Source organism: Canis aureus, chromosome 35 (assembly GCF_053574225.1).
Source record: "Canis aureus isolate CA01 chromosome 35, VMU_Caureus_v.1.0, whole genome shotgun sequence".
NCBI lineage: Eukaryota > Metazoa > Chordata > Mammalia > Carnivora > Canidae > Canis > Canis aureus.
In genome coordinates this window covers 5,565,336-5,591,995 of record NC_135645.1, presented here as the reverse complement: position 1 = coordinate 5,591,995, position 26,660 = coordinate 5,565,336, and the positions used below count along the sequence as shown (strand labels likewise).

General features: G+C 40.5%; 2 protein-coding genes across 10 annotated transcripts in view; one reads left to right on the top strand and one right to left on the bottom strand.

Moving 5' to 3' along the window:
- PARP14 (poly(ADP-ribose) polymerase family member 14) overlaps positions 1-1,558 on the top strand; it is a 35,013-nt gene extending 33,455 nt beyond the window's left edge. For 4 of the 5 annotated variants that reach the window (XM_077884458.1, XM_077884454.1, XM_077884455.1 and 1 more), the window contains 2 exons: positions 329-503; positions 1,062-1,558. In XM_077884458.1, the coding sequence (XP_077740584.1) occupies positions 329-503; positions 1,062-1,351 (465 nt within the window). In that variant the 3' untranslated portion in view covers positions 1,352-1,558. Of the gene's footprint in view, positions 1-328; positions 504-1,061 lie in introns of those variants that run through there. The other variant, XM_077884457.1, reaches the window with a different exon arrangement.
- Positions 1,559-6,785: 5,227 nt separating this feature from the next.
- Positions 6,786-26,660, bottom strand: part of HSPBAP1 (HSPB1 associated protein 1) — a 64,406-nt gene continuing 44,531 nt past the window's right edge. For 4 of the 5 annotated variants that reach the window (XM_077884460.1, XM_077884462.1, XM_077884463.1 and 1 more), the window contains 5 exons: positions 23,889-24,025; positions 19,326-19,497; positions 16,128-16,211; positions 7,536-7,646; positions 6,786-7,407 (listed from right to left, as the gene is read on the bottom strand). In XM_077884460.1, the coding sequence (XP_077740586.1) occupies positions 6,871-7,407; positions 7,536-7,646; positions 16,128-16,211; positions 19,326-19,497; positions 23,889-24,025 (1,041 nt within the window). In that variant the 3' untranslated portion in view covers positions 6,786-6,870. The remainder of the gene's footprint in view (positions 7,408-7,535; positions 7,647-16,127; positions 16,212-19,325; positions 19,498-23,888; positions 24,026-26,660) is intronic. The other variant, XM_077884461.1, reaches the window with a different exon arrangement.

The window sequence follows — 26,660 nt, the reverse complement described above, 5'->3', positions numbered from 1 at the left end:
ATCATGGTCCTGGATAAATCATTCATTTTCCAACACTTTTTTTTTTGCACAGAATTAGAATATTTTATGGTAATCGGATTCTAGATTGTAGATTCTATTCCTGTCACCATAATTACAGATACACTAAGATTGTTAAAAATGAAATTAACGTTCTTTCCAAGGTCTGTTTTTGTGAAATACTGGATCTAAAAAGATTTCTGAATGCAGAAAGGTGACACCTGGCATTGAATTTGTTGTTTACTTTTTATTTGTGAAAAAGTAATGGTCCTATCTGTGTCTTGCCAAAGGCTCTTGGACCAACGGAATATTTCCCCTTGTTGATTTGCAGATTGAGAGGATCCAGAATCCACATCTCTGGAATAGCTACCAAACAAAGAAGAAAGCCATGGATGCCAAGAATGGGCATAAAAACAATGAGAAGCAGCTCTTCCATGGGACAGATGCTGACTCGGTGCCACACGTCAACCACAATGGCTTTAACCGCAGTTATGCCGGAAAGAACGGTAAGGAAGCAAGGGATCCAGCTGCTCCAAATGGAGTGTCAGTCATGAGAACCCAAACTGGTGAGGGACAGTGTGGATTGATTGCACTGTGTTCTCTCATGGTTTGTTGGTGGCCATGCTGCAGCCAGAGTTTCAGTGTAGGTCTCATTATATTTCATCGCAGAAGGACTGATTGGCCCTCTGGGGTGGAGGAATGATTTTTAAAAATTAAAAACACATGAAAAATATTTTTAAGAGGTTTTGGAGAGAAGAACTGAACATTGTTTTAACATTATTTGACATATTGGGTCAACTCATCAGATTATAGACGAAACTGAACTTTTTTTTTTTTAAGATTTAATTATTCATTTGACAGAAAGAGAGAGAGAGAGAGAATGAACACGACCAAGGGGAGCAGGAGAGGGAGAAGCAGGCGCTCCACTAAGCAGGGAGCCCAGTGCGGGGCTCGATCCCAGGACCCTGGAATCATGACCTGAGCCGAAGGCAGACACTTCACCGACTGAGCCACCCAGGCGCCCCCTAAATTGAACTTCTTAAAAATGTTTTTTCTCTTCACAGCTGTGGCGTATGGAAAGGGAACCTATTTTGCTGTCAATGCCCGTTATTCTGCAAATGATACCTACTCCAGACCAGACATAAATGGGAAAAAGCATATGTATTATGTGAGAGTACTTACTGGAACCTACACACGTGGAAATCAGTCACTAATTGTGCCTCCTCCAAAGAGCGCTGATAACCCTACTGACCTGTATGACACTGTCACGGACTGTGTTCAAAATCCCGGTTTATTTGTGGTATTTTATGACTACCAGGCTTACCCAGAGTACCTCATTACTTTTACCTATTAACGTTTTTTCGTGTCCTTCCCAGAAGACCTTGTTCATCTATACATATGGAATTGTAAAACAAGTCTTAGATTTTTTTTTTTCCCCTCTAACAGCTTTTTCTAAGATCAAGGGATCCTTGTCACTGAAACAGACTTTCTTCAGCTTCTCCTTCATCATTGGAATGAACCTATCTTAAGAGCAATAAATTTGAGAATTTAACTCACATAACTTAGTTACAACTGTGTGTCTTCAACTGTGGACATTAAATCTGAAGAAGGAAAGAACAGGTTTGTATTTTCGGGAAGAGAAAAGAAAGCTCATCTTAAAGACAGAGGGCACAGCTATGCAATGTCAGCTGCTGCTGGGGACAGCTGGTATCACATCGGGATGCCATATTCCTGTGAGGGACACAGGATTACTGAGTGGGTAGGATGGCTGACTTCCATGGGGGCAGGGATGGTGTCTAACTCTTTTTTTTTGGGGGGGGTGGTCCCTGGCCTGAGGTCTGTGCCTGATGTAAACAGATGCTCCAGAAACGTTTCATAAACCAACTAAGAAGGAAAAAACCTAGTTAGACATCGACCCAGAGTAGAGGCCATCTCTTTGACATCCTTGACTTTGCCTTAAATCAAACAGATTCCGTGACGGGGAACTCCGTTCTTCACGAACTGAACCATGACCTGTGGGACAGGTCTAGTCGGTGTTCTGTGCCTTGCACAGGTCAGGGGCTGTGGTCTAGTGTGTGGCCCAAGGGAACTGGATCCCACCGGCTCTGTGCAGCACAGCAGTCCCGGCAGATCCTTTTTTATACTAACCCCAAATCTGCCTTCATCTAACTTTTGCTGGTCTTAGTTCTGCCCAGTGACAACCGTGGGATAAGCCTGCCATACTTTCAGTGTGAAGCCCTTCTATTATGTTAAGATTAACTAAATTCTAATGTTACTAAAGAGCTTATTTTCTCTGGCAGTCTAGCTTTTGATTTTAAAGACGTGTGCATAAGTAAACCAAAGGAATTGAGCAGTCATATTGCTAATTTGCTAGCTCAGTATCTATTAGATAGTCAAGTGCCGGATTTTTAAAAAATTTTCCCCAGGTAAATTTCAGATTCAGGTATTTATTGAGTACCAGGTAATATAATAGGTGCTTTCATATATTCATTTTATTCCCTCAAATGATCCCATCAGGTAAGAATTATATCTCCATTTTAAAGTTGAGGAAACTGATGCTCAGAGTGCAAGAAACTTCCTTGCCTGAGGTCACCTAGGTAGTAGTCCTCAGAGACTGAGCCACAATCCTGGTTCCTGTGGCACCAAGCTCTTCCCACTACAGAGCATGGCCTCTTGGTTAATGTTACCATTTCAGGAACATCTCTGGTAATCTATAAGTCACCCTCATATTTCTTTGGCTTTTTCCTTCTGGCTTTGGCTTCCATTATAATCTCTTCATTTGAAGCTCTGTAGGCCAAGAGGCTAGAGCTGATGCCTAGTGATGCCTAGGTGCCCTCAGACAAGGCGGTATTGCTAGGAGGTTAAAGGCACTCTTCCGTGGCTATTATGAACTCACTTCAAGTACAGCAGGTTGAGGGGGCCAGTTCTGCTTCATTAACGGTCAGATATCTTGGAATTTGTCTTGCTTTTTTTTTTTTTTTTTAAAGATTTATTTACTTATTTGGAGAGATAGAGGGAGAGAAGGGAGGGAGAGAATCTCAAGCAGATCCTCTGCTGAGTGCGGAGCCTGACATAGGGCTTGATACCACCACCCCAAGATCATGACCTGAACCGAAATCAAGAGTCAGATGCTTAACTGACTGAGCCACCCAGGCACCACTGCTGCTGTTTGTTTTTTAAGTGGACTGGCAAAGACTGCTTAGGAGTGGCTTCCCGGCCATTGGCCTCTGAGCTCAGCCTCGACAATGGATGTTAAGAAATAAAAGGGAAAGGGGCACCTGAGTGGCTCAGGGGTTGAGCATCTGCCTTTGGCTCAGGTCGTGATCCCGGGGTCCTGGGATCAAGTCCGGTATTGGGCTCCCTGCATGGAGCCTGCTTCTCCCTCTGCCTGTGTCTCTGCCTCTCTCTCTGTGTCTCTCATTAATAAATAAATTAAAATATTTTAAAAAAGGAAAGAAAGGAAAAGGATAGACTTGCTCTCAGATTTGCTCTTGTTCTCCAGTGTTAACTCAGGGCAAATTTGAGTATCAGGGTGTATTGTACCAAAGTATAATGATCTCATCAGTAAATGTTATAGTTATCCGCAATCTAAGGAAATTTATATCTTTTACCTCCTTTTTGAATAAAGTACTTGGAAAATACATTTGGTGGTAAACCTCTTTATCCTTAAGGATGGATACAGGGGCACCTGAGTGGCTCAGTTGGTTGGGTGTCTGCCTTCGGCTTGGGTCGTGGTCTTGGGTTCCTGGGATCGAGCCCCGTGTTGGGCTCCCTGCTCTGTGAGGAGCCTGCTTCTCCCTCTCCTGCTCCCCCTGCTTGTGCTCACTCTGTCAGAGAAATAAAATCATTTAAAAGAAAAAAGGATGGATACAAGAGAGCTTGATGATAAATACAGATCACTGCCGAAAAGAAAGACAACTAAATATGAGAGCATCAAGGGGTCCTTAAAGTGCTAATAATATTGAGCTGAAAATTACAGCAAGGGCACAGTACAGGTTTAGTTCAGTACTTCTGAAGGGCAAATTGACTCCAACAAGAAGCCTCTGCTCAACCAAGCCCACTTGGAGACTGTGATGGGTTTAGGGGGTATCCACTAGGGCCAGAGATTCTTAAACACTTTGGATATTTGAATCACTTGAGGTGTTTGCTGAGCTAGCAAGTTCTGGCCCATCCCAAAGGAGTCAGGTTCTATAGCTCTACAGAGGTACCCAGAAATCTGCATTTTCAGCAAGCACTTCAAATGATTCTGCTGTCCTGATACTCAGAATCGTGTAGGACTTTCATGGCTCCAGGGACTTTTGCTCCAGGGACTTTTGCCATCATGGGCCCCTGAATCCATAAAAAGTAAGAAGTATGAACAATTACGTTTTGCAACTGCATTGATATAAACATGAATGCAATGAAAGCTGGAGTATATGTTTTTTTTTTTTTTTCCAAAGAAACTAAAACATTTTGGGGACCCCTAAAGACTCATGGACCTAAGCACTGCCAGCTGGACAGGTCAGCCTTGCTGATACTTAGGTGTGATGCTGAGCCATATTCTTAATAGAAATTTTGTTTTTAATTCTTACATTCTCCGTGTGAGCCGAGCTGGAACGCACTGCCCTACACAGAGGTGGCCCAGTCCTGAGAACAGGGGAGAATGAGCCTGTAGTTTTTAATGCCTCAGGCCTCTGCAGGGTTAATGTATTTATCTAATAGTTTCACTCACTCAGGCCTGCTTATCTGAGAAATACAGGATGAAATGGGACCCAGCTCCGAGTGCCTGACAGTCTCCCCCTTTTAGTCTCTCTCCTCCCTGCCATACTCCCCTTCGCAGAAGCCAAGGTCTCCATCTTGATAAAATTAGGAAATTTATCTCCCATCACCACTCACCCTTAGAAATCCATCCATATCAATGTCTTAACTCCCTTTGGGTCTCTGCATGTCAGACTGTTACCTCTAACTGAATTAAATGCTTTGTTTCAGAATATCCTTCAAACTTTTCTGACCCCAACCTATATGAGGACATGAAGAAACACATTTATAGGGCAGCCCTGGTGGGTCAGCAGTTTAGCACTGCCTTCGGCCCAGGGTGTGATCTTGGGGACCTGGGATCGAGTCCCGCATTGGGCTCCCTGCGTGGAGCCTGCTTCTCCCTCTGCCTGTGTCTCTGCCTCTCTCTCTGTATCTCTCATGAATAAATAAATAAAAATCTTAAAAAAAAAAAAAACACATTTATATCAGGCCCAGCACACACACAGATATAACTGAAAAGTTTTATGAAATATACTTCTCCTGAAAAAAAAAAAAAAAAGAACACTTTTCCTGGAAATTTTCATGAAATAATACATTTACTAATGAATTTACTGAAATCCTCTATTCTATTTCACTTAAAAAAATGCTGGTCTTACCCATTATATTGATTTTATGACTTATTAATGGATCACAACCTGCAATTTGAAAAATAATAAAGGAAGAGCAATCTTAAAAAATAAAATATCTGAAGAAAAAGAGATGTCTATTTCTGCAATAAGGATCTATCTACTAAGGGGAACAGAGATCTTATCCTTGGCCACAACATCCTCTACCCAAATGTATTTGATGGAGTGTTGCCAACAAGTTCTTCTTTTTATAATCCATTCAGTGAAATATTTAACAAGCCACTACCATATGCTGGGCACTCTGATCAAAGCTCTGCGAATACAATAATCAAAACAAAGCCCAACCCCCATGGAGTGACATTCTAGTTGGGGGAGATAAACAATAATCAAATAAATAGGTAAATTAAATAAACAGATATATAGTAGTCACTTAGCAGTAAGTACTACAGACAAGTTTCTTCCAGACCTTTCTTTTCCTGGGCATATTCATGTAACACCTCCCTCACTGCTAGAAGGCATAGACTTTCTTTTCTTTTCTTTTTTTTTTTTTTAAGGCATAGTCTTTCTTTGGATGTACTGATACCTTAAGTCTGAAGACTGAGAAGGATGGAGCCAGTTGTCAATTCATCCTAAAAGATTACTTTGCTTTCCTTACCTGTTTATATTTGTTTCACAAATGGTTACTCAGAGATCCATGTGCTTTTTTAATTTCTAAATTCTTACTTAGACAGTAATGGTAATAAACATTCCCAGACCTTGTTGCAAATATATTTAGAGTAGGCTCAGTTTCACTAGATCAAATTTTTAGTTGCAGGAGTAACATTGGTGCTTTTCATCCCCAAGAGTAGTGTTCCTAGATGTCCCAGTTCCTTCCGTAAGAAGGCCTTATACTGGACCCCAAGCTACTTTTTTCTTGATTGGTATCCTGCTCTGGATGACAGGATTTAGCCAGCGAGAATTCTGTAGGTGTCACAAGTATGATCACTTCGGATCAAGGCTAGAATCCACCCAATGGATGCACTAGGCCAGGGGTTGGCAAACTTTCTCTGTAAGGAGACAGTATTTTTAGCGTGGCAGACCACACCGTCTTAGTCACTGCTCAACTCTGACACTGTTACTCTAAAGCTGCCATAGACGATATGTAAATGAATGGCATGGCTGTGCTCCAATAAAACTTTATTTACAAAAACAAGCAGTAGGCCGACCTCTGCTTGAGACTGCTGAAGAGATAACTTTCTGTTGAGAACACCTGGGGCTTGCATTTGAGATAGGCTAAAAGGATGGGATGGGAGAGGAAAGGCAAAGGCACTGAACAACAACTAACAAAGAGCCAGCCCGGCCAAAGAGCAATGTTTATGAATGAAGGTGGCAAGAGACTGAAACACAATTAAGGTAAGAACAAGTGCATTTACAAGCATGTGCAAATTAACTTTTTGCTTTTCCATCTTTTATTTAAAAATCATATTATTTTTAAAAATATTTTTAAGGTATTATTTTAAAAGTCATTTCCTTAGGACCACAAACTTCTTCCTTTTATCAGAAGTTGGGCCACTATCCTGGTTACTTGTGGATTCACTAAGCAGTCCAACAAGTCATCTGTAGAAATGAATGTCTGAGAAGGAGCCATACTACTATCTGAAGCAGTTTGTTCCGCAACTACATCTTCATTTTTACTCATCATCCGTTGCCTCTTGGTACAGTGCAATTTTCCAGGGTGTTCTCCATCTTTGCCAACAAAGTCTTTACCATCACCTTCAAATATACCTCTTCTCTCTGATGGTAGTTCTTCAGAACTCAGTATTACAGGAACCAGATCAGGGCCAAAGGGACTTGCTGCCTCCTGTTTTATGGTTCCCAAGAGTAAGTCCTGGTCATCCATTTGTTCCACCTCCATGTGATGGTGCACATTTAATCCTTCCTTTTTCATGTCATCTCTATTTGTTCTCAGTGCTTGGATTTCTACTACCTTAGATGTTCTGTAATCAAAAAGGGCAGAAACGGCTCTATTTAAGTAGTGGCAATTGACTTCATGGGATGTTTCCTCAACCTTGGAAAAAAGAAAAACTCTTTAGAATGGATATATGTATGCATTTACATAAGTTCAAAAATAAATGTCCTAGCCAGGGTTGATTTATCACAGGAAACTAACTGCCATGAACACCAGAAGTGGCCTACCTCAGTTGGGTTTAACCAAGCTCTGGTATTGTGTGGGTCCTCTGCAGTTTTCAGGGCACACACAAGCATGCGTGTGATTGCCTCTTCCACCCGGGTTTGGTGGTCCTCTTCCTGAGTCAAGATTAAAAAAATATGTTTTTTTCATTTGTATCCATCTCATGGCTTAAAATGGACTAGTGTCTCTATTAATTGTGTATCCTGTTCTTTTATTAATATAAACTTTGGGGATCCCTGGGTGGCGCAGCGGTTTAGCGCCTGCCTTTGGCCCAGGGCGCGATCCTGGAGACCCGGGATCGAATCCCACATCGGGCTCCCGGTGCTGGAGCCTGCTTCTCCCTCTGCCTATGTCTCTGCCTCTCTCTTTCTCTCTCTCTCTATCATAAAAAAAAAAAAAGAAAAAGAAAAAGAAAAAAAGAATAAACTTTGTTATAGAAGGAATGAATATGTTGTTGGAAGACCACAACTTTTATGTATTCATTAACACCCGCCATCTAGAAGAGTTATAGAATACTATACCAACCAAGTTTAAGTATTACCCCGTCTATGAGATATAGGCCTTAAGTAGGAGCTACCTTGTGATGTTTCTTCCAATCTTTTCCATTTGTTGACATGTTTAAAATTTTATTTAAAAGCACTATATAGAGAGGAATTATACCTACTGGATTTGATAACTGAGGAATGGAAGAAAAATTATAATAAACATGCTTGGTCACAAGAATGAAATGGCTAAAAATCCAAATATGGTTCTTTAAAGATAAAATAAGCATAAACTAGAGCATTAATGATTAATTACATTAAAATGAACAATTTTGGGGGATCCCTGGGTGGCTCAGCAGTTTAGTGCCTGCCTTCAGCCCAGGGTGTGATCCTGGAATCTCAGGATCGAGTCCCATGTCAGCCTCCCTGCATGGAGCCTGCTCCTCCCTCTGCCTGTCTCTGCCTCTCTCTCCCTCTCTCTCTCTCTGTGTCTCTCATGAATAAATAAATAAAATCTTTAAAAAAATAATAAGAAAATAAAATGAACAATTTCTGTTCAAAAGGCAACAAAAGGAAAAAACCAAACCAGATATCTGTAACACATAAAATTGATACAAGGTATCATGTATATATAAAGGATCCACATATATTAATATGACACATTGTCCAGTTTTTTTAAATGGCCAAAAGACATGAAGACATGCATTTCAAAAAGAGAGCAATCACATGACTAATAAACATGAAAATATGCTTAACCTCACTAATAATCAGGGAAATGCAATCAAGAAACTGATGAAATTGGCAAAAGAGAGTATGATAATTCCAAGTAGTAGAAAAATGTGCATTGACAGACTCACTGATGGTGGAAGTGCAAACTGGTATGCCATTTGGAAAACACATTAGCATTATCTTGTAAGCTTGAGTACTGTATACCTATAGACCAGCAATTCTACTCCTAGAGGAATACATATTCTTTAGAGTAACTCTTGTACACGTGCACAAGAATATTCTACTTAAAAAAAGCAAAAAAATTGGAAACTACTCAATTATCCATCAACAGAACAAAGAACCAATAAATTGCGGTACATTAATACATGAGAATATATGGGACATCTGTGTGGCTCAGTGGTTAAGCATTAGCCTTTGGCTCAGGTCGTCATCCCAGGTTCCAGGATTGAGTCCCGCATCAGGCTCCCTGCAGAAACCTGCTTCTCCCTCTGCCTGTGTCTTTGCCTTTCTTTCTGTGTCTCTCATGAATAAATAAATAAAATCTTTAAAAAAATACATAAGAGTATCATACTACAGTGAAAATGAATGAAATCCATCTCCACAATAAGACGCCACCTCCCACCAGTATGGCTATCATAAAAAAATACAGATAACGACAAGCTGGTGAGGGTATAGAGAAATAAGAATCTTCACACATTGCTGGTGAGAATCTAAATGTTTTTGCAAACAGCCTAGCAGTTCCTAAAAAGGCTGATATATGTGATGGTTAATTTTATTAGTTAACTCGGTTAGGCTATGGTACCCAGTTGTCTGTTGTCTAAATGTTGCTGTGAAAATACTCCGTAGATGTGATTAACCTTTACAATCAGTTGACTTTAAGTAAAGGGGATTATCCTCAATAACGTAGAAGGACCTCAGGTGAAGGCCTTAAAAGCAAAACTAAGGTTTCCTGGAGAATGGATTCTACCTCGAGATTTTAATAGAAATCTGGGTGAGTGTGTTTCTAGTCTGCCAGCCATCCTACAGATTTCAGACTCCAGACTGCAACTTCAACTCTTGTCTTTATGATCCATTAATATACCATGACCCAGAAATTCCACTCCTAGATGAATACACAAGAAAATGAAAACATACGTTCACATAAAAACTTGTACATGATTCTTAATAGTGGCATTATTCACAATTGCAAAAAGGAGACAAAACCCATATGTCTACCAGCTGATTAGTAGGTAAACAAAATGTGGCATATCCATTCAACGGAGTATTATTCAACCATAAAAAGGAATGAGGTATTGAAACATGCTACAATATAGATGAATCCTGAAAACATATAATGCTGAGTGAAGGATACTGGCCACAAAATACCATATATTATATGATGTTGGCAAATCTATAGGGACAGAAAATAGGATGGTGACTGCCTAAGGCCAGAGAGGAAAACGGGGGAGCAACCATTTATATATAGGGGTTTCTTTTCAGGTTGATGAAAATATTCTAAAATTGATTATGGTATGATTGCATAATTCCTGAATATACTTAAAATTTCTGAACTGTACACGTTATTGTTTTTCCACAGACTATTCAAATGCATTTATTTCGATCCTAAAATAGTTCTATTCTAGTCCATTTGATTCTTTTTTTTTTTTAGATTTTATTTATTTATTCATTCACGAGAGACAGAAAGAAGCAGAGACCCAGAGAGAGGGAGAAGCAGGCTCCCCACAGAGAACCTGATGCCAGACTCCATCCTGAGAACTGGGATCATGCCCTGAGGCGAAAGCAGATGCTCAACTGCTGAGCCACCCAGGTGTCCCAGTCCATTTGACTCTTAACCAGGTTTTTAAAAGCTGCATTTAAAGCTAGCAAAATTTTAAACAAGTAAAACTCCTAGAAGTTCTCAAAACCTCTAAGAAATTTTTTTAAATTGAAACATAATCAACATGCAATGTTACATTTGTTTCAGGTGTGCAACATTGAGATTCAACAGCTCTATACACTATGCTGAGGTCACAGCATAGTTACCATCTGTCACCATACAACATTCCTACACTGACTCTCTTCCCTATGCTGTACCTTTCATCCCTGTGACTTATTCATTCCATAACTGGAAGACTGCATCTCCCCCTCCCCTTAATCCAGAAAGGAGAGGAGTAGGGGATGAGGAAAATGCACCATTACAAATATGATACATATATATTATTTTACAAGTATAATTACAATGAAAGATATAATAATGGAGAAATTATTAGAGCAAGAGGAAAGCCTTTTAAAATTAACAAAAAATATTTTTTAAAGTTTGGAAAACATACCAATAAATATTCAATACATTTCCACACTAAAAGAATAAGGAAAACTACTAAAAGAAAAGGATTAAAAAAGGCACAATTGAGAAGAATTGAGAATACACTTTATCCTCTGGAATATATTAAGATAGAACCTGCACCACCTTAACAGAGAAATAGAGAAGAGAGGAATATTGTATCACCTGAACAGAAGTAGAATTTCTTTTTTTTCCAAATTTATGTGACTTGTGACAGGAATATGAGTCAGGATTTAGCTTGAGTTCTTGTATTGAACATGGTAGGTTTTAAAATCTAAGGGTTTTTGGAGTTGGCAACAACAAATAATTATGGCCTAGTGCTTGAAGAGACAAGGATAAAAGCACCACCTGACAGAGGAAGATATAATTACTCAACTCCTAGTGTGCATTCCAGTGTTTCAGGAAGAATGAGTGGTCTTCAAACTGTGACATATACAGAAGTTAAGGAAGGAACTAGAGTCCTGGTTTGATGAAGGACAGAAATCATCCACATTAAATCAGCATCAAGTCCTTAGGTACCAAACTTGTAGGTACTACTTCATAACTTGTTATACTCAATGACACTGAAAATCCTGTGAGAGACAGCTGAACAAATGGTACAGAACAAGCTTCTAAAAAGACCACAGTGGCTTTCAGACTCTTGAGGCCAGGTAAACTTAAATCTAAATACAATATGAACAAATGGTATTCTATAGTACATTAACAAATAATACATCACAACCAAGTGGGATTTGTTCCAGAAATAAATGATGACTCAATACTAGGAAATCCATTGATTTAATTTACTCAAATACCAGATATTTACTAAAGAGGAATGTTATATGACCATTTCCATCGATGCTTAAAAGGCATTTCAACAAAATTTAATACCTTTTCTGGATTAAAAAAAGTAATGAATTGACAGATACTTAACATGATAAAATATATATACAATCCACCCACAAATCCAGCATTTTACTTAAAGAAAAATCACTAGAGACTGCTCTAAAGTCAGAAAGAGACAAGGATGCCTGCTATATTCATTATTATTTGTTAGTGATTTGGAGGTACTAGCAAAAGTAATTAGACAAAGAAAAATATTTATAGAAAAACAAATTGAAAAGGAAAAGGTTAAAAGTATCTTAATTTTCCAATAATCTGAGAGACACCTAAAAACCCAAGAAAATCAATTAAAAATCACTACACACAAGAAAATAATTCACATTAACACAAAAATCAATAGCCTTCATGTACACAAACAATATCCACTCAGATGATACAATGGAAGAGAAGACCCACCTCTCCATAGTAGCCGAAAAAAGATGAAATGCCCAGGAATAAACCGTTAAGAAAATGTGTAAATCCTATGTGAGGAAAACTTTAAAACACTCCCGAAACAAAGACAACTAGACTTGGGCGAAAAGAAAGGTATTTCATTCCTGGATAGGACAATCCAACACCATACAGCTCATATAAAATTTAATAAAAATGGAATAAAAATATCAACCTTCTTTCCCTAAAGCTAGATGAACTGATCCTAAAGATCATATGAAAAAACAAATTCAAGTAGAACCAGAAAAACACTGCAAAAGAAAAAATTTCTGGGAGTGCCTAGGTGGCTCAGTTGGTTAAGTATCTGCCTTCAGCTAGATCATGATCCCAGGGTCCTGGGATTGAGCCCCAAATTAGGCTCCCTGTTCAGCAAGGAGCCTGCTTCTCCCTCTGATCGTGTTTTCTGCAGCCCCGCCACCCAACCCCCGGCTCAAATAAATAAATAAAAAAAAAGATTTTTTAAAAAAGAAAAGGTTTCTGGACCTATAGATACTAAAAACAATACTATAAAACTTATCTAAATAGAACAGGGTGGAAGTGTTGAAAGAATGTGAAGAAAGGCCAATGGTAGAAATAGATCCAAGTAAACAGAGATATCTAATATATGATTAAGGCAATATTTCAAATTATCACAGAAAAGACAGACTTTAAAACAAGTGATGCCCCTGACAATTCTTTTTTTTTTTTTTAATATTTTATTTATTTATTCACGAGAGACACAGAGAGAGGCAGAGACACAGGCAGAGGGAGGAGAAACATGCTTTAAGCAGGAGCCCGATGTGGGACTTGATCCTGGAACTCTGGGATCATGTCCTGAGCCAAAGGCAGACACTCAACCGCTGAGCCACCCAGGCATCCCACAGTATTAGATTTTTAAAATTGTAAATTTGACATCCTAAAACATATATGGATGGGGCATCTGGGTGGCTCAGTCAGGTAAGTGACTCTCGATTTTCTTTGAGGTCATGAACTCAGGGTTGTGAGATAGAGCCCTGCATCAGGCTCTGTACTGGGCATGCAGCCTGCCTAAGAGTCTCGTTCTTCTTCTGCCCCTCCCCTCCCCTCTAAAAAAAATATATATGGACATGGGTGAATAAAACAAATAAGTAGGTGTTACTGTTAGAATGGATCCCAATTTTCAGTGTAGGGAAGAGATAAAAATACAGAAACAAATAAGGAAAAAACCTATAATATTAACCTTAAATTAGAAATATAAATATATCCCTATCTATCTATCCATCTATATCACATTCTAATTTTATCATTTAAAGGTCTGGAAACAGCAACATGCCAATAGCAACAAACAACACCCTTAGGGCTCCAATCTCAGTTTCTAAATACCATTACCCACTAAAAGGAACCATGACCACTTAAGAGAAATTACTGACTTTCAAGTTGGAGGCAGAGAAAGTCCAAGGCAATTCTAGAAAGCAAGGATATATTCCAAGACAATGAGGACATATCAAAAGGGCACAGGCCTGGGATCCCTGGGTGGCGCAGCGGTTTGGCGCCTGCCTTTGGCCCAGGGCGCGATCCTGGAGACCCGGGATCGAATCCCACGTCAGGCTCCCGGTGCATGGAGCCTGCTTCTCCCTCTGCCTGTGTCTCTGCCTCTCTCTCTCTGTGTGACTATCATAAAAAAAAAAAGAAAAAAAAAAAAAAAAGGGCACAAGCCTACCTGAAGGAGTTTATTAAAAATACAGAAGAGAATCAAATTCAAAATGACCTTGGCAAGCTGGAATGCTCACCCCAATGAACATGAGGACAGCTAAAAGAGGTGACAGTGAAGTATGTGGGATGTGGGTTTAAAGAATCAGCTTTACAGCTTCACGATGGAGGGCAACCTGACATGGCAACTGACCGTGTGGAAAAAAACAGGGATATTCTCAAACTGAGTATGAATCCAAAGAGATAAGATTCTGAAAAAAGCTGATAAATATTATGAGCAGCATGGAAGAAATTAAGGATCTAAGTCACTTGAGGTAGAAACAAACTGAGGCTTCCCGGTATTTATACATTAAGAGGGCTACTCCTGACATAATAGTTCTTCCTTCTCGTAGCAATTTCTGTTTTTAAACACTTCCCATGTGCCAGGCACTGGGTTAGATGCCACTGGGGTGAGTGCAGTTATCATTCCTGTTTTGCAAGTGAGGAGACTTAGGCTTGATGGGATCAACTGACCATCCAGGTTAGACAGCTAGCAAAGGCACAGATCTGTAACTTAAACGTGCCCAGTTGAAGAGTCTTTATTTATTTTTTATTTATGATAGTCACAGAGAGAGAGAGAGAGAGAGAGAGAGAGAGAGGCAGAGACACAGGCAGAGGGAGAAGCAGGCTCCATGCACCGGGAGCCCGACGTGGGATTCCATCCTGGGTCTCCAGGATCGTGCCCTGGGCCAAAGGCAGGCGCCAAACCGCTGCGCCACCCAGGGATCTCAAGAGTCTTTAAAAAAAAAAAAAAGAAAAGAGGTCAAGTAAAAGACATCATTAAAGAAACCAAAGGTTCTGAGTGCCTAGGAATGAAAAGTTTAAGGGGACACACAGCAGGTATCATCAAAATATCCTTTAAAAAGAAAAAAAACGGGCAGCCCAGGTGGCTCAGCGGTTTAGTGCCGCCTTCGGCCCAGGGCGTGATCCTAGAGACTCGGGATCGAGTCCCACATCGGGCTTCCTGCGTGGAGCCTGCTTCTCCCTCTGCCTGAGTCTCTGCCCCTCTCTGTGTGTCTCTTGTGAGTAAATAAATAAAATCTTTAAAAAAAAAAGAAAAAAAACTCAGTATAATTTCAGAAATAATGGGTACTGTTACAAGCAGGCAGGTGATAGCGCCTCTGTGTAACAGTGAAAAGAGCTACCTCGAGAAGCGAAGCACTGCCAGGACTATTGTAGACGTGACTTTGGCACTGGGAGTGGACTGGATCTTGACATTTGCTCCAACTACAATTCAGCATGGTACCAGTAACTAACTGAGTAACTGAGTCCACTGATCTCCCGCCATCCCTCTCACCTAATCCCCAAGGGCTACACATCTTCTCTAAGCCTAGATAGTACAGCTTCCTGTTACAGTATCCCTGATGCTTCATCTATGCCAAAGCCCTCCCCATTACCAAAGGATAAGGAAAGCCTGAGGGGAGGGCGGAGTGTCCAGAGACAGGAAGAGATGCAATCAGGCTTTGGGTACAGGGCAGTAGAGATGCAATCAAAGCCTCTGGTTAAAGAGGCCCAGGTGCAACGAGAGCCTCAGCTGAGCCTCACTGGGCAGCCATTTTAATTGTCAAGTGAAGCCGGTGACCAGGATTAAACAGCATCTCTGCAGGGAAAAGGTCTCTGGCAGAAATGAAATGATAAAATCCTAGCACTCAAAGACTTTACTTTGAGAAAATGTATAAGCCAGGACTGAGAATTGTGCAATTAGTAGTAAGGGTCCTGAACCAAGAAGCAGTTATCTCCAGCCCGTCTGGGTGTGGACAGGACTGGCAATGTGGGGGACACATGGCAGATACAGGCGGGCCCAACACAATTCTCCTAACAACACTGCTACCAGGGCCCACGGTGTGCCTTTAAAAGAGAATGGTGCATCACTGAAAATCCTCATTCCAACCGAAACACCTGTTAACAGAGCACTGAATACATAAATTAGAGCATATCAAACCAAAGTAATACTGGAGTGTTGGTTAAAATCAATCACCAAGTTTTATAGACAGGCTCTGTATACTTAAAAGCAGGGATTACATTTATTAAAAAAAAAAAAAAAGTACCAGCTCAATCCAGGAGTTTATACTGACAGTGACAGGATCAATGGATTCTACGTAATGCCACCAGTGTCTCGGAACAAACAGAACCTAAAAGGCAAACAAAAAAGTAAATTAGCACAAGAACAGCACATTTTGTTTCTATGTCAGAATCAGACCCTAATTGAAAAGCTAGGAGGGCAGCCCAGGTGGCTCAGCGGTTTAGCGCTGCCTTCGGCCCACAGTGTAATCCTGGAGACCCGGGATCGAGTCCCACGTCGGGCTCCCTGCATGGAGCCTGCTTCTCCCTCTGCCTGTATCTCTGTGTTTGTCTCTCATGAATAAATAAATAAAATCTTAAAAAGGAAAAAAGAAAATGCTAGGAATACATATATATGGTAATATTACTGTCAGAAAGGGAAACAAGAGAAAAAAAAACAACCCCAAACCTACAATCTCTTAATTTCTTCCTTTTAAGCAACAAGTTCACATGTTCCACAAAGGATGGTGCCAGCTTCTCCAACTTCTACTGTCTTTAATCCTGGACCTGCTCTGCCTGCATCTAAATCGTAGTAAAGGACTCTGAGATTCTAATTTTCCCTCCTTTCCATTGAGAAATAGTTGTATGCATTCTGAAAAAGGGTACAGGTAAAAATATAGGCAGTAGTTTCTGTCTTCTCACAATCCAAAATCTAGCCAATGAAGAAACAATATGTAGAAATGGGGAATCTGATACATGATAACTCAGAGGAGTAGACACTGGTGCTAGAGAACCTCAGAGGTGGGAGACACAGGCACAAACCAGGGAGGGCAGGGGCAGCCTGGTATGGAGGAAGTGTGGTTTGAACCAGGGTTAGGAGACAACGCAAACAGAGCAAAGAATGAGGACATGCCAGGAGGGAGAAGTACTACAGGCAAGGGAGAGGGGACCGTCAAGGGACAGCAATTAGGTCAGTCTTATGGTTACAGATGGGGTAATGGGAGATGAGGTGGGAAAGTTAGATTAGGGCCAATGGAGGGCCCTGAATTCAGAATAAAGAATCTGGATTTTATTTTTAAGCATTAAAGAGTTGCTAAGAGAAAAAAGTTTCTTTTTTGAGAGAGAGAGAGTCTTGAACAGGTTCCATGTTAAACGTGGAACCTGAAGCAGGGCTCAATCTCATCACCCTGAGATTATGACCTGAGCTGAAATCAAGAGTCAGGTGTTTAATCAATTGAGTGACCCAGGTGCCCTGCAAAGAAAGTTTTAGTAGGGGGATGGTTAAAATAGCAACATCCTGGGAGAGTCTGGGAAGGACAGGAGATTCATACAGTGATCCAACTATTAAATGTTGAGATCTAAACAGGAAGGTATAGTAAACAAAAGCAACAGGCAGAGTCAAAAAGGACTGCATTTGTCCAGGCTCAGTATGAAATTAGTACCCATGAAAAGTTTGAGAACAGCAGATGGGATGATCCAAAGCTTTGGGGCCTCAGATTGAGAAAATGGATGGCATCTGCTATGAGAAAGGTGGCGCTAGGAGATGGGAAGACAGCACCTTTTAGGGCTAAGCCCTACAAAGGACTACTGCATTTAGTCTGAAGGAGATCATGTATGTCCTATCAGATTATCCTTCCAGTAAAGTGATAAGAGAGGGAGCCAGTTGTCGGTAGATTAGAGAACGAGCAGAATGTAAGGAACACTGATGGACAGAGCCACACATTTAAATTTGGCTATTAAAATAAAAAATGACTGACCAGCCATGTCACACTCACTAGAATAGCTATAATAATAGGAATAATGGAAAATAAGTGTTGGTGAGGAGGTGAAGAAATCAGAACCAGAAGGACCGTGGGAATGTAAAATGGTGTAGCTGCTGTGGAAAACAGCTGGGCAGTTCCTCAAAAGGTTAGACACAGAGTTACCATTTGACCCAGCAATTCCACTGGTAGGTATATAACCAAGGGAACTGAGAACATATCTTCACCCAAAAACTGGTACTCCAATGTCCACAGCAACATTCTTCATAATAGCCAAAAAGTGGAAACCACCCAAATGTCTACCAACTGATGAATGGATAAGCAAAGTGTATATCCATAACAACGAAATACATTCAGCCATAAGAAGGAATAAGGTACTGGTAACATCTTGCAGTATCATGCCATGTGGAAGAAGGCAGACAGATGCAGAAGGCCACTCGTACGACTGCACGTAGGTGAAATGACCAGATTAGGTAAATTTGAGGGCTATAAAACAGATGGTTGTCAGAGGATCGGGGATAGGTGCTTGGGGAAAAACCGCTAGCAGGTTGAAGCAAGTTGTTTAAGTCGAGTTATTTAAGTTGGAGTCTTCACATGTGAAGGAAGCAGAAAAAGAGCCAGGGAGAAGGGACCAAAAAAAAGGAAAACATCCAGGCGAGAGGAATGGTTGAGGGAATAAAATCTCCTTAAAGAGACTAAGAAAACCTTTCATATTGTTAATAAAACATCAGACAGCAAATGCCAATGTTGTAAAGGTGGTTCTCCTCACTGGAGAGCAGCATTAAGAGCAAACTCTTTGGAAATGTTTCAGAGACAGTCTTTTATAAAAGGAACATCCGTGTTTGCTTAAAAGCAGATCCTTCTCAAGTTCATTCTGTCTTTTTGACCCATCACCTGGATGCCTTCCCACCTGCAGTTATGGGTCTGAGTTCTAACATAATTGAAGGGATATTAATTGTGAATAAATGTTCTAGAGGTGCTCAAGTACCCATGGCCTGACACTTTCTCTTAACCTTATTAAAAATGACTGTGTAGGGCGCCTGGGTGGCTCAGTTAAGTGTCTGCCTTTGGCTCAGGTCATGATCCCAGGGTCCTGGGGATCTGGCTGCCACTGAGGTCCCTGCTCCTTGGGGAGTCTGCTTGTCTCCCTCCCCCTGCACACCCCACCCCTCACCCCGTCACACTCTAACACTCTCTCTCTCAAATAAATAAAATCTTTAGAAAATAAATGACTGTGAGTTCTTGTTTTTCTCCAAAGTCAACCTCCTCTTAACCAGCAGAAAGAGCTGTATTCCCTCTTCCCATAGTTCCATGACCAGTGAGGCTGAGACGTTTGTATCTGAAGTCACCTAACAGCAGAGAGCAGCAGGGAAGAAAATCATTCTCATTTGTATTGGTGAGGAGGCATGTGGTATAAGGACATGAAAGAGGGTATACAGCTGGGGGCACACTGCCAGGTCATCAACGTTTTAAGGCCCCCATTACCTGTCCTGGCTTTAGTGTAACCATGTATCTTCGAGCTTTGCAGAACTGAGGAAAGCGTTGTAAATCAGGATTCACAACATTGATTTTACTGAACACACTAGATTCTTCATAAGGGATTCTAGTCGGATAAAGGAAAGGAGTATCTTCCGGAGGAAAGAGATGCCATCTTTTCCTAATTAAAAAAATAAGATACAAGTTAGTAATCTGAACTTGAGACAAAACATCTAAGAAGGCAGCAGCTAAGTGTTCATTTTCATCCAATCCATAAAGGATACAGGGGCAGTCTCAGTAGTCACCTGGCCCATCTCTCAGTACTGGAATCTCCTGTGCTGATACTGGTGAAGGTAAAGCAGCAACCACCAGCTATCTCCTGATGCCCTATTGCCCTAAGGCAACCCTACTGCTGGGACAGGATCTAGTTTGTAAGATCATTCTTTTTTTTTAAATAAACTTATTTTATTTAAATTCAATTAGTTAACATATAGTGTATCATTAGTTTTTAATGTAGAGTTCAGTTATTCATCTATTGCATTTACACCCAATGCTCATTATATCACAGGCCCTCCATAACGTCCATCACCCAGTTACCCCATCTCCTCCCCTCCAGCAACCCTCAGTTTGTTTCCTATAGATAAGAGTATCTTATGGTTTGTTTCCCTCTCTGACTTCATCTTACTTTATTTTTTCCTCCCTTCCCTTACGATTCTGTTTTATTTCTTAAACTCCACATATGTGTGAAACCATGTAACTATTTTTCTTTGACTTATTTCACTCAGCATAATACCCTCCAGTTCCATCCACGTTCATGTCAATGCTAAGATTCCATCCTTTTTGATGGCTGAGTAATATTCCAGTGTGTGTGTGTGTGTGTGTGTGTGTGTGTGTGTCCCACATCTTTATCCATTCATCTGTTGATGGATGACATCTGGGCTCTTTCCACAGTTTGCCTATTGTTGATAATGCTGCTATAAACATCAGGGTGAAGGTGCCCCTTCAGATAATTCTTTTATATCTCAAATCAAAATTTACTTCCTCAAAAAAAAAAAGTTTACTTTTTTTTTCAACTCTTAAGTTGATTCTATCCCTGATTCTGGAGCTACCGTGAATAATCCCTCCTTTTCAAATACCTGTATTTTTATCTTCTGCAGACTAGCCACCCATAGAGCTATCCACCAAATAGTTTCCAGACTTCTCCCAGTTTGGGTTTGTAAATTCCTCAAACTTGTGTTAAGTTAATCCATAAGGAAAATAAATGCACAAATTATGCCACCCAACTAAAAAGTGGTATAATATTAGAATTTTCAAGAAGAGAAAATTGTAAAATATTTCGGTCACTTAAAAGTTTTTGAAAAATGGAAGTGAGAAATCTTAAATCACAAGACACTAGACACACCCATACTTCGAGCCAATAGAGGGAGGATATCTAAGGCAAAGAAGGAAAAAGTGTGAAAAAGGAAGACATACAGACAGACATACACAGATGGGGAAGCAGGGAGAACGAGAGAGAGAGAGAGAGAGAGGACAGGGAGAGGGGCAGGGACAAGGAGAGAGAGAGAACTAGTTTTGAGAAAAAGCCTTAAAGCTCTCTAGTGACCCCTTGCAGTACAGTGGGACCACTATGTTCCTTTCAGCTGGCTGCTATTTTCAAACTAAGAAGTAGATAGTAAAGTCTCATTTTGCTTTCAAGATAAAGCTGCTCCATTCCACTGCAGCTACGTAGCTTCGGAGAATTCCAGGCATTTACTAAGTTTAGAATGTCAGAGCTAGAAGAACTTTTTTTTTTTTTTTTTTTAGATTTTATTTATTCATGAGAGAAAGAGAGAAAGAGAGGCAGAGACACAGGAGAGGGGAGAAGCAGGCTCCATGCAAGGAGCCTGATATAGGACTTGATCCTGGGATTTTGGGATCACACCCTTGGCCAAAGGCAGATGCTTAACCGCTGAGCAACCCAGGTGTCCCGAGCCAGAACTCTTAATAGGTCATCAGTCTAATTTTACTTTCAAAGTAGTGGGAAAGGGACCCAGTACTTTTTCAATGTCATTCATTGGACTAGTGGTTAGTGGTGGACCCAGAACGAGGCCCCAGATCTCCTGACCTCTTTAGGTCCCACTCCTACTTTTGCCTCATGGCTGTGTTCCTACAGGAATAGCCATAATGATAACAATCCCATACAATTTGTTTTGCTCCACTAAAAACGTAATATACAGCTGACCCTTTAACAACATGTGGTTTGAACCACACAGGTCCACCTATGTGCAGATGCTTTTTCGATAAATACAGTACAACACTGTCAATATATTTTCCTTATGACTTGCTTAATAACATTTTCTTTTCTCTAGCTTGCTTTTTTTAAAAAATATTTTATTTATTTATTTATTTTGAATGAGTGAACATGTAAGGAGGGAAAAGGGGCAGAGGGAGAGGGTAAGAATCTCAAGCAGACTCCAAATCCAGTACTAAGTCTGATGCAGGGCTGGCCTCCATGACCCTGAGACCATGACCTAAACTGAAAACAAGAGTCAGAGGCTCAACTGACTACACCACCCAGGCGCCCCTAGCTTACTTTACTGTAAGAATACAGAATATAATATATATGACATGCAAAATATGTGTTAATCAACTGTCTACGTTATTGGTAAGGCTTCCTGTCAACAGTAGGCTATTAATGGTTAAATTTTTAGGGAACCAAAAGTTACATGCGGAGTTTTGGCTGTGTATGGGGGTCGGTACCCAAAACCCCCTCATTATTCAAGGGTCAACTGCATATACGTCCTTCTCTTATTAATCAGAAAAGGTGGTGAATCACCATGTCATCCCCTCATCAAAAAACATTTCATTGTCCTGCATGCTGAAAGAGCCTAAGAGGTTATTTGCCTGAAAGTAAACTTTTGGGTCCACCTTCCCTTTCCTGCCTAATCCTTTCATTGCTAATGCACAACATACACTGGCCAATTCACAGGATTCTTTATACACCACATGCTTTCCTAGGGCTCCGTTCATACTGGTTCCTCTGCCCCTCCCACCCATGTCTTGAACATTCACCCACCCTTCAAAGCCTATCACAAATGGCAGCTCTTCTCTGAAATCTTCCTTCATCTTTTCAGCAGGAACGGTATCTCTCTTACTTTTTACAGTTCTATGAAACCTTCCTCAGGAGCATGTCCATTCTGCCTTCTGTCACACTAGCTGTGGGCTTCCTGTACTCTAACTATAAACTCTCTCACGGCAGAGAGGTATCTTACTCATTCACCTCCATTCCTACTGTAACAGACGGTACTTGCTCCATGAATATTTACTGAATAGTTATTTTACTATTCCTGAGCTTTGAGACTGGAAAATGTTAAAATATACTCTATTACAATGTTAAAATAAAGCTTTATTAATTCTACATCATAGGAAGAACCCAGGTATTTTTTGGTAATGTTTTCCCAACTGGATTTCTTTCCCAATTCAGAACATGTTGGAAACAGCTACTTAACAATGATATCTCTCTTACCAAATTTAAGGTTTAGACTACTAACTCCCTAAGGGCAAGAGCCATGCACACTTGATTCACTGTGGCATCCGTAACACATAATAATGCACCTGAAATGTTCTAGACCCTTTAATAAAGTAATGAATCCAGAAATGGACTGTCTTGTTCCATTTTATAGGTTTTAAAATATTTCACCTGTGAAATCTACTCATATACTTATTCACTGTTTTTTTTTTTTTTTTTGGATCTACTCATAATATTCTCCGTGTCTAAAGGGTCTAAGAACCTGGAAATGGCCATTTCTATTTTTCCTGCTGTCCTATAAATGCTCCAAAGGACCAGGAAAGGAGACTCGAGCATCACTAATCAGGGGAAAATAAGGCTACGCATACAATATTCTAAGTACAGCCTCCAACTAGCAGAATCCTGGACTATCAAAAGTATTGCCTGACTTACCCTTACACATCTTAGGGTCCACAGGCAGATGGAGAACTTAACTGAAGTAGTAAGATACTGCATTGTGTCTACATGTAAACAGACTAAAATTTAGACTCAGAAGGGGCCATAAATATCATCTCATTCAGTAGTTCCCAAACCAGGCTCCCTGGCATCTCCTCAGGGGCCTGAGGATAGCAGCAAAGCCTCTCTCTTTCAACAAACTGGTCTGTTTTTGTTTATTTAGGTTTGAAGAGAGGGTCTTCCTGCTTTTAAATAGAAGTTTGAAAACTACAAATGCAGTGTCTTACATAATAGAGCTAAGCAGACAACTGTCTAGCTGAACTAGGAGTGGAATCCTGGAGCACTAGGATCAGGTCTCTGAAGGTTAATCCTGATCATGGTTGACAGACACATATGGAAACCATCATTTGAACTGTTCCCTTACTTCAAAAAGGAGGAAACTAAACCTGAGGTTAACTGATCAGTCATGGTCATGAGGCAAGCTGATGGGGTGGAGCTAGGAATAAACTTTGGGGTCTGCCACCTGCCTGGTCCTCATTCCTCTTCCTGTGCAAAACACACATACACAACACACATACAGACACAGACACACACACACACACACTCATATGCATGCACCCATGCATTACCTTCCTTGTACCTGGAATACTAAGTTGCAACCATAGGAGTCCAGATGACAGGGTGTATGGGCTCCCATGGAGCCAATCCACAATGTACTTTCCCGTCCATTTCTTCCAGGAAACCCGAAGTCAGACCATATCACATCCTGTTTTGAAAATAAAGTTACAGTTGGTCAAGCACCAACCAAATGTGCTATGTGGTAGTGTTACATATTTTTACTTGCATATCTGTTTTTTTGGTACTTGGAGTACTTTTTTTTTTAATAGAAAATGCTATAGAGGGAGGAGGTTAGGCTTCCAGAGCAGTCCAAGAAATCTTTTCAACCAAAACATACCTGAAATACCTCACTGCTAGTAGTTATTCAACAAATATTTACTGACTATTTTAGAAGCATGTAATGAATCAATGAATAAGACAAACGACATGTCCGCTCAAGTGAAGCTTACATAGTAGAGGCTGGAGAGAGAAAATAAACAACAGCCATAATTATGCATATATCTAGGGGGAAGAGCGTTTTACTCAGGCAGCAGGAACAGTAGTGAAATAGAAACAGAAGTTTTTTAGAAAAGTCTCTGAACCTCAACTCAGGAAGCCAGAAATCCATATTCTCTGTAAGCAGTGCAGATATTTCTAGGTATAACTAGTATATTAACTTTTTACACTCTAGTGACATTTAAAAAGCCTTCTCCTAGTTATTCAAAACTATAGATGCCAGAGCCTTATTTCACACCTATTAAATCAGAGCCTTCCGGTAAGGACAGCATATCTTTTGAAATACATATCCATAGATGACTTTTGCTATGCTCCCCAAAGTCATGATCTTCTTAAGCATAAAGAACTCTAAAACAGAGATAGCACAGTGCTCTGAACTTGGCTTTCCTTATGCCTGTTCTGTGGACAAATCATGCCCTAGTCAACTACTGACCCATAAATACTATGTAGTCCTCAGTGAAACCAGGCTCCCTTGGCGTCCCCTTAGGGGCTTGAGGGTAGCAGCAAAGCCCCTTGCTTTCAACAAACTGCTCTGCTCTTGTTTAGATTTGAAGAAGGGGCTTCCTGCTTTTAAATAAAAGCTGGAAAACTATAAATGTAGTCTGACATAAACTCAAATCCCTGAAATTATAGTATGTATAAGCTGGAAAAGAAAAAGGACATACTAGTGAACCAAACACAAAGATTTTCCATTGTTTGGTTTTTTAAGTTTTACTTACTTAAGTAATCGCTATACCCAACATGGGGCTTGAACTCACAACCTGAGATCAAGAGTCACGTGCTCCTCTGACCAGCCAGGTGCCCTTCTATTTGTTTTTTTTTTTTTTTTTAAGAGTTTACTTATTCATGACAGAGAGTGCGTGAGCACAAGCAGGGGGAGGGGCAGAGAGAGAAGGAGACTCCCCACTGAGCAGGGAGTATGATGTGGGATTCAATCCCAGGACCCCAGAATCATGACCTGAACAGAAGGCAGACACTTAACATTTTTGAATACCTACTAAGCCACCCAAGCACCCCATTTGTTTTTACAAATCATGAATTTAAAACAAAAAAACACTTCTATGTGCAGAATATGGGCCTAAATGCTGACACTTCTTTTATTAGTATCTTCCATCTATATTTTCTATTTTTAGAGGCAAATGATTAGCAGCAGTAGTCAAAGATGATTTTGGAGAGACATTTAATGGGTGGTTGAGGAAGACTAGCAAAAGCATTTTCATTTTTGTTTTGAGTAATAAAAGTAGCGGACTATGTGCATATAACTAATGTCTGTTATGGAAGGGAGAGTTTTTGCAAGATCATTGCTATTGTAAATGCATTCGCACATGGCTCACACACAACTGCTCCAAGGAGTGGCAAAAATCATGTCCCTCTGGATATAGCCCATTAGCTCCCTGCAAGAAGCTTATCTCTGTATTCCCAGTGTCTAACATAATACCTGGCTCAAGGTAAATGCTTAAAATATTTGTTGCTTAGGGCAGAAAGAAGAATCTGTTGGCTTATTATGGGTAAATGGTTCTGGTCAAGAACATTTTTGAACACCTACCACCATCCTTGGTATGATGCTCAGTGTTCGGAATACAAAAACTAACACAATACAGGGCTACCCTTCAAATCTAATAATAGAAGAGGGTCCCATAAATGAACTCATATAAGGTGGCAAGCCCTCTGACAGAAGTGCGTGGAGGGTGCTCTACAATCACAAATGAAGGGCTCTTGGTCCAAGCAGGGAACTTGAAGAGGCTTCTAATTTACCTGGCTCTTGCTGAACAATCCACCACACCTCAGTTTAGAATTTAACCAAAGGCAAATGAAAAACATAGAGACAAAAAACAGAGATTTGCCTTACCTACAAAGGGGTTTATTTAAGTGATTCTTAATCTTATAGATACTCCCCTTTGGGGATTCAATGAATGCCAACACCCCTCTTCTCTGAGAAATGCACACACATACACAATTTCACATCTACTGAGGGAGTCAACAGACTGCATGTGAGAAACTCTGTTCTAGAGCACTGCTTCAGAAAGAGTCACAGAAGGAAGATTTACTTATGGGGGATAGGGGTTACATGAGAAACTGGCAAGACGCTTCCCTGAGAGCAATGACAAAAAAAGGAAAATCATTTTGGAGTGATCAGACCAGAGTGACCTAAACCACCTAAAATTCAGGGGCAACTTGGTTGGGAAAACCAAAGGCTGGAAAAAAGTAAATCTGTCAAAAAAGAGGATTCAGTGTGCCTGTTTTGTGCTCCCCACCCCACTGCCCTCCCAGGCTCTTGAGAATTGAGG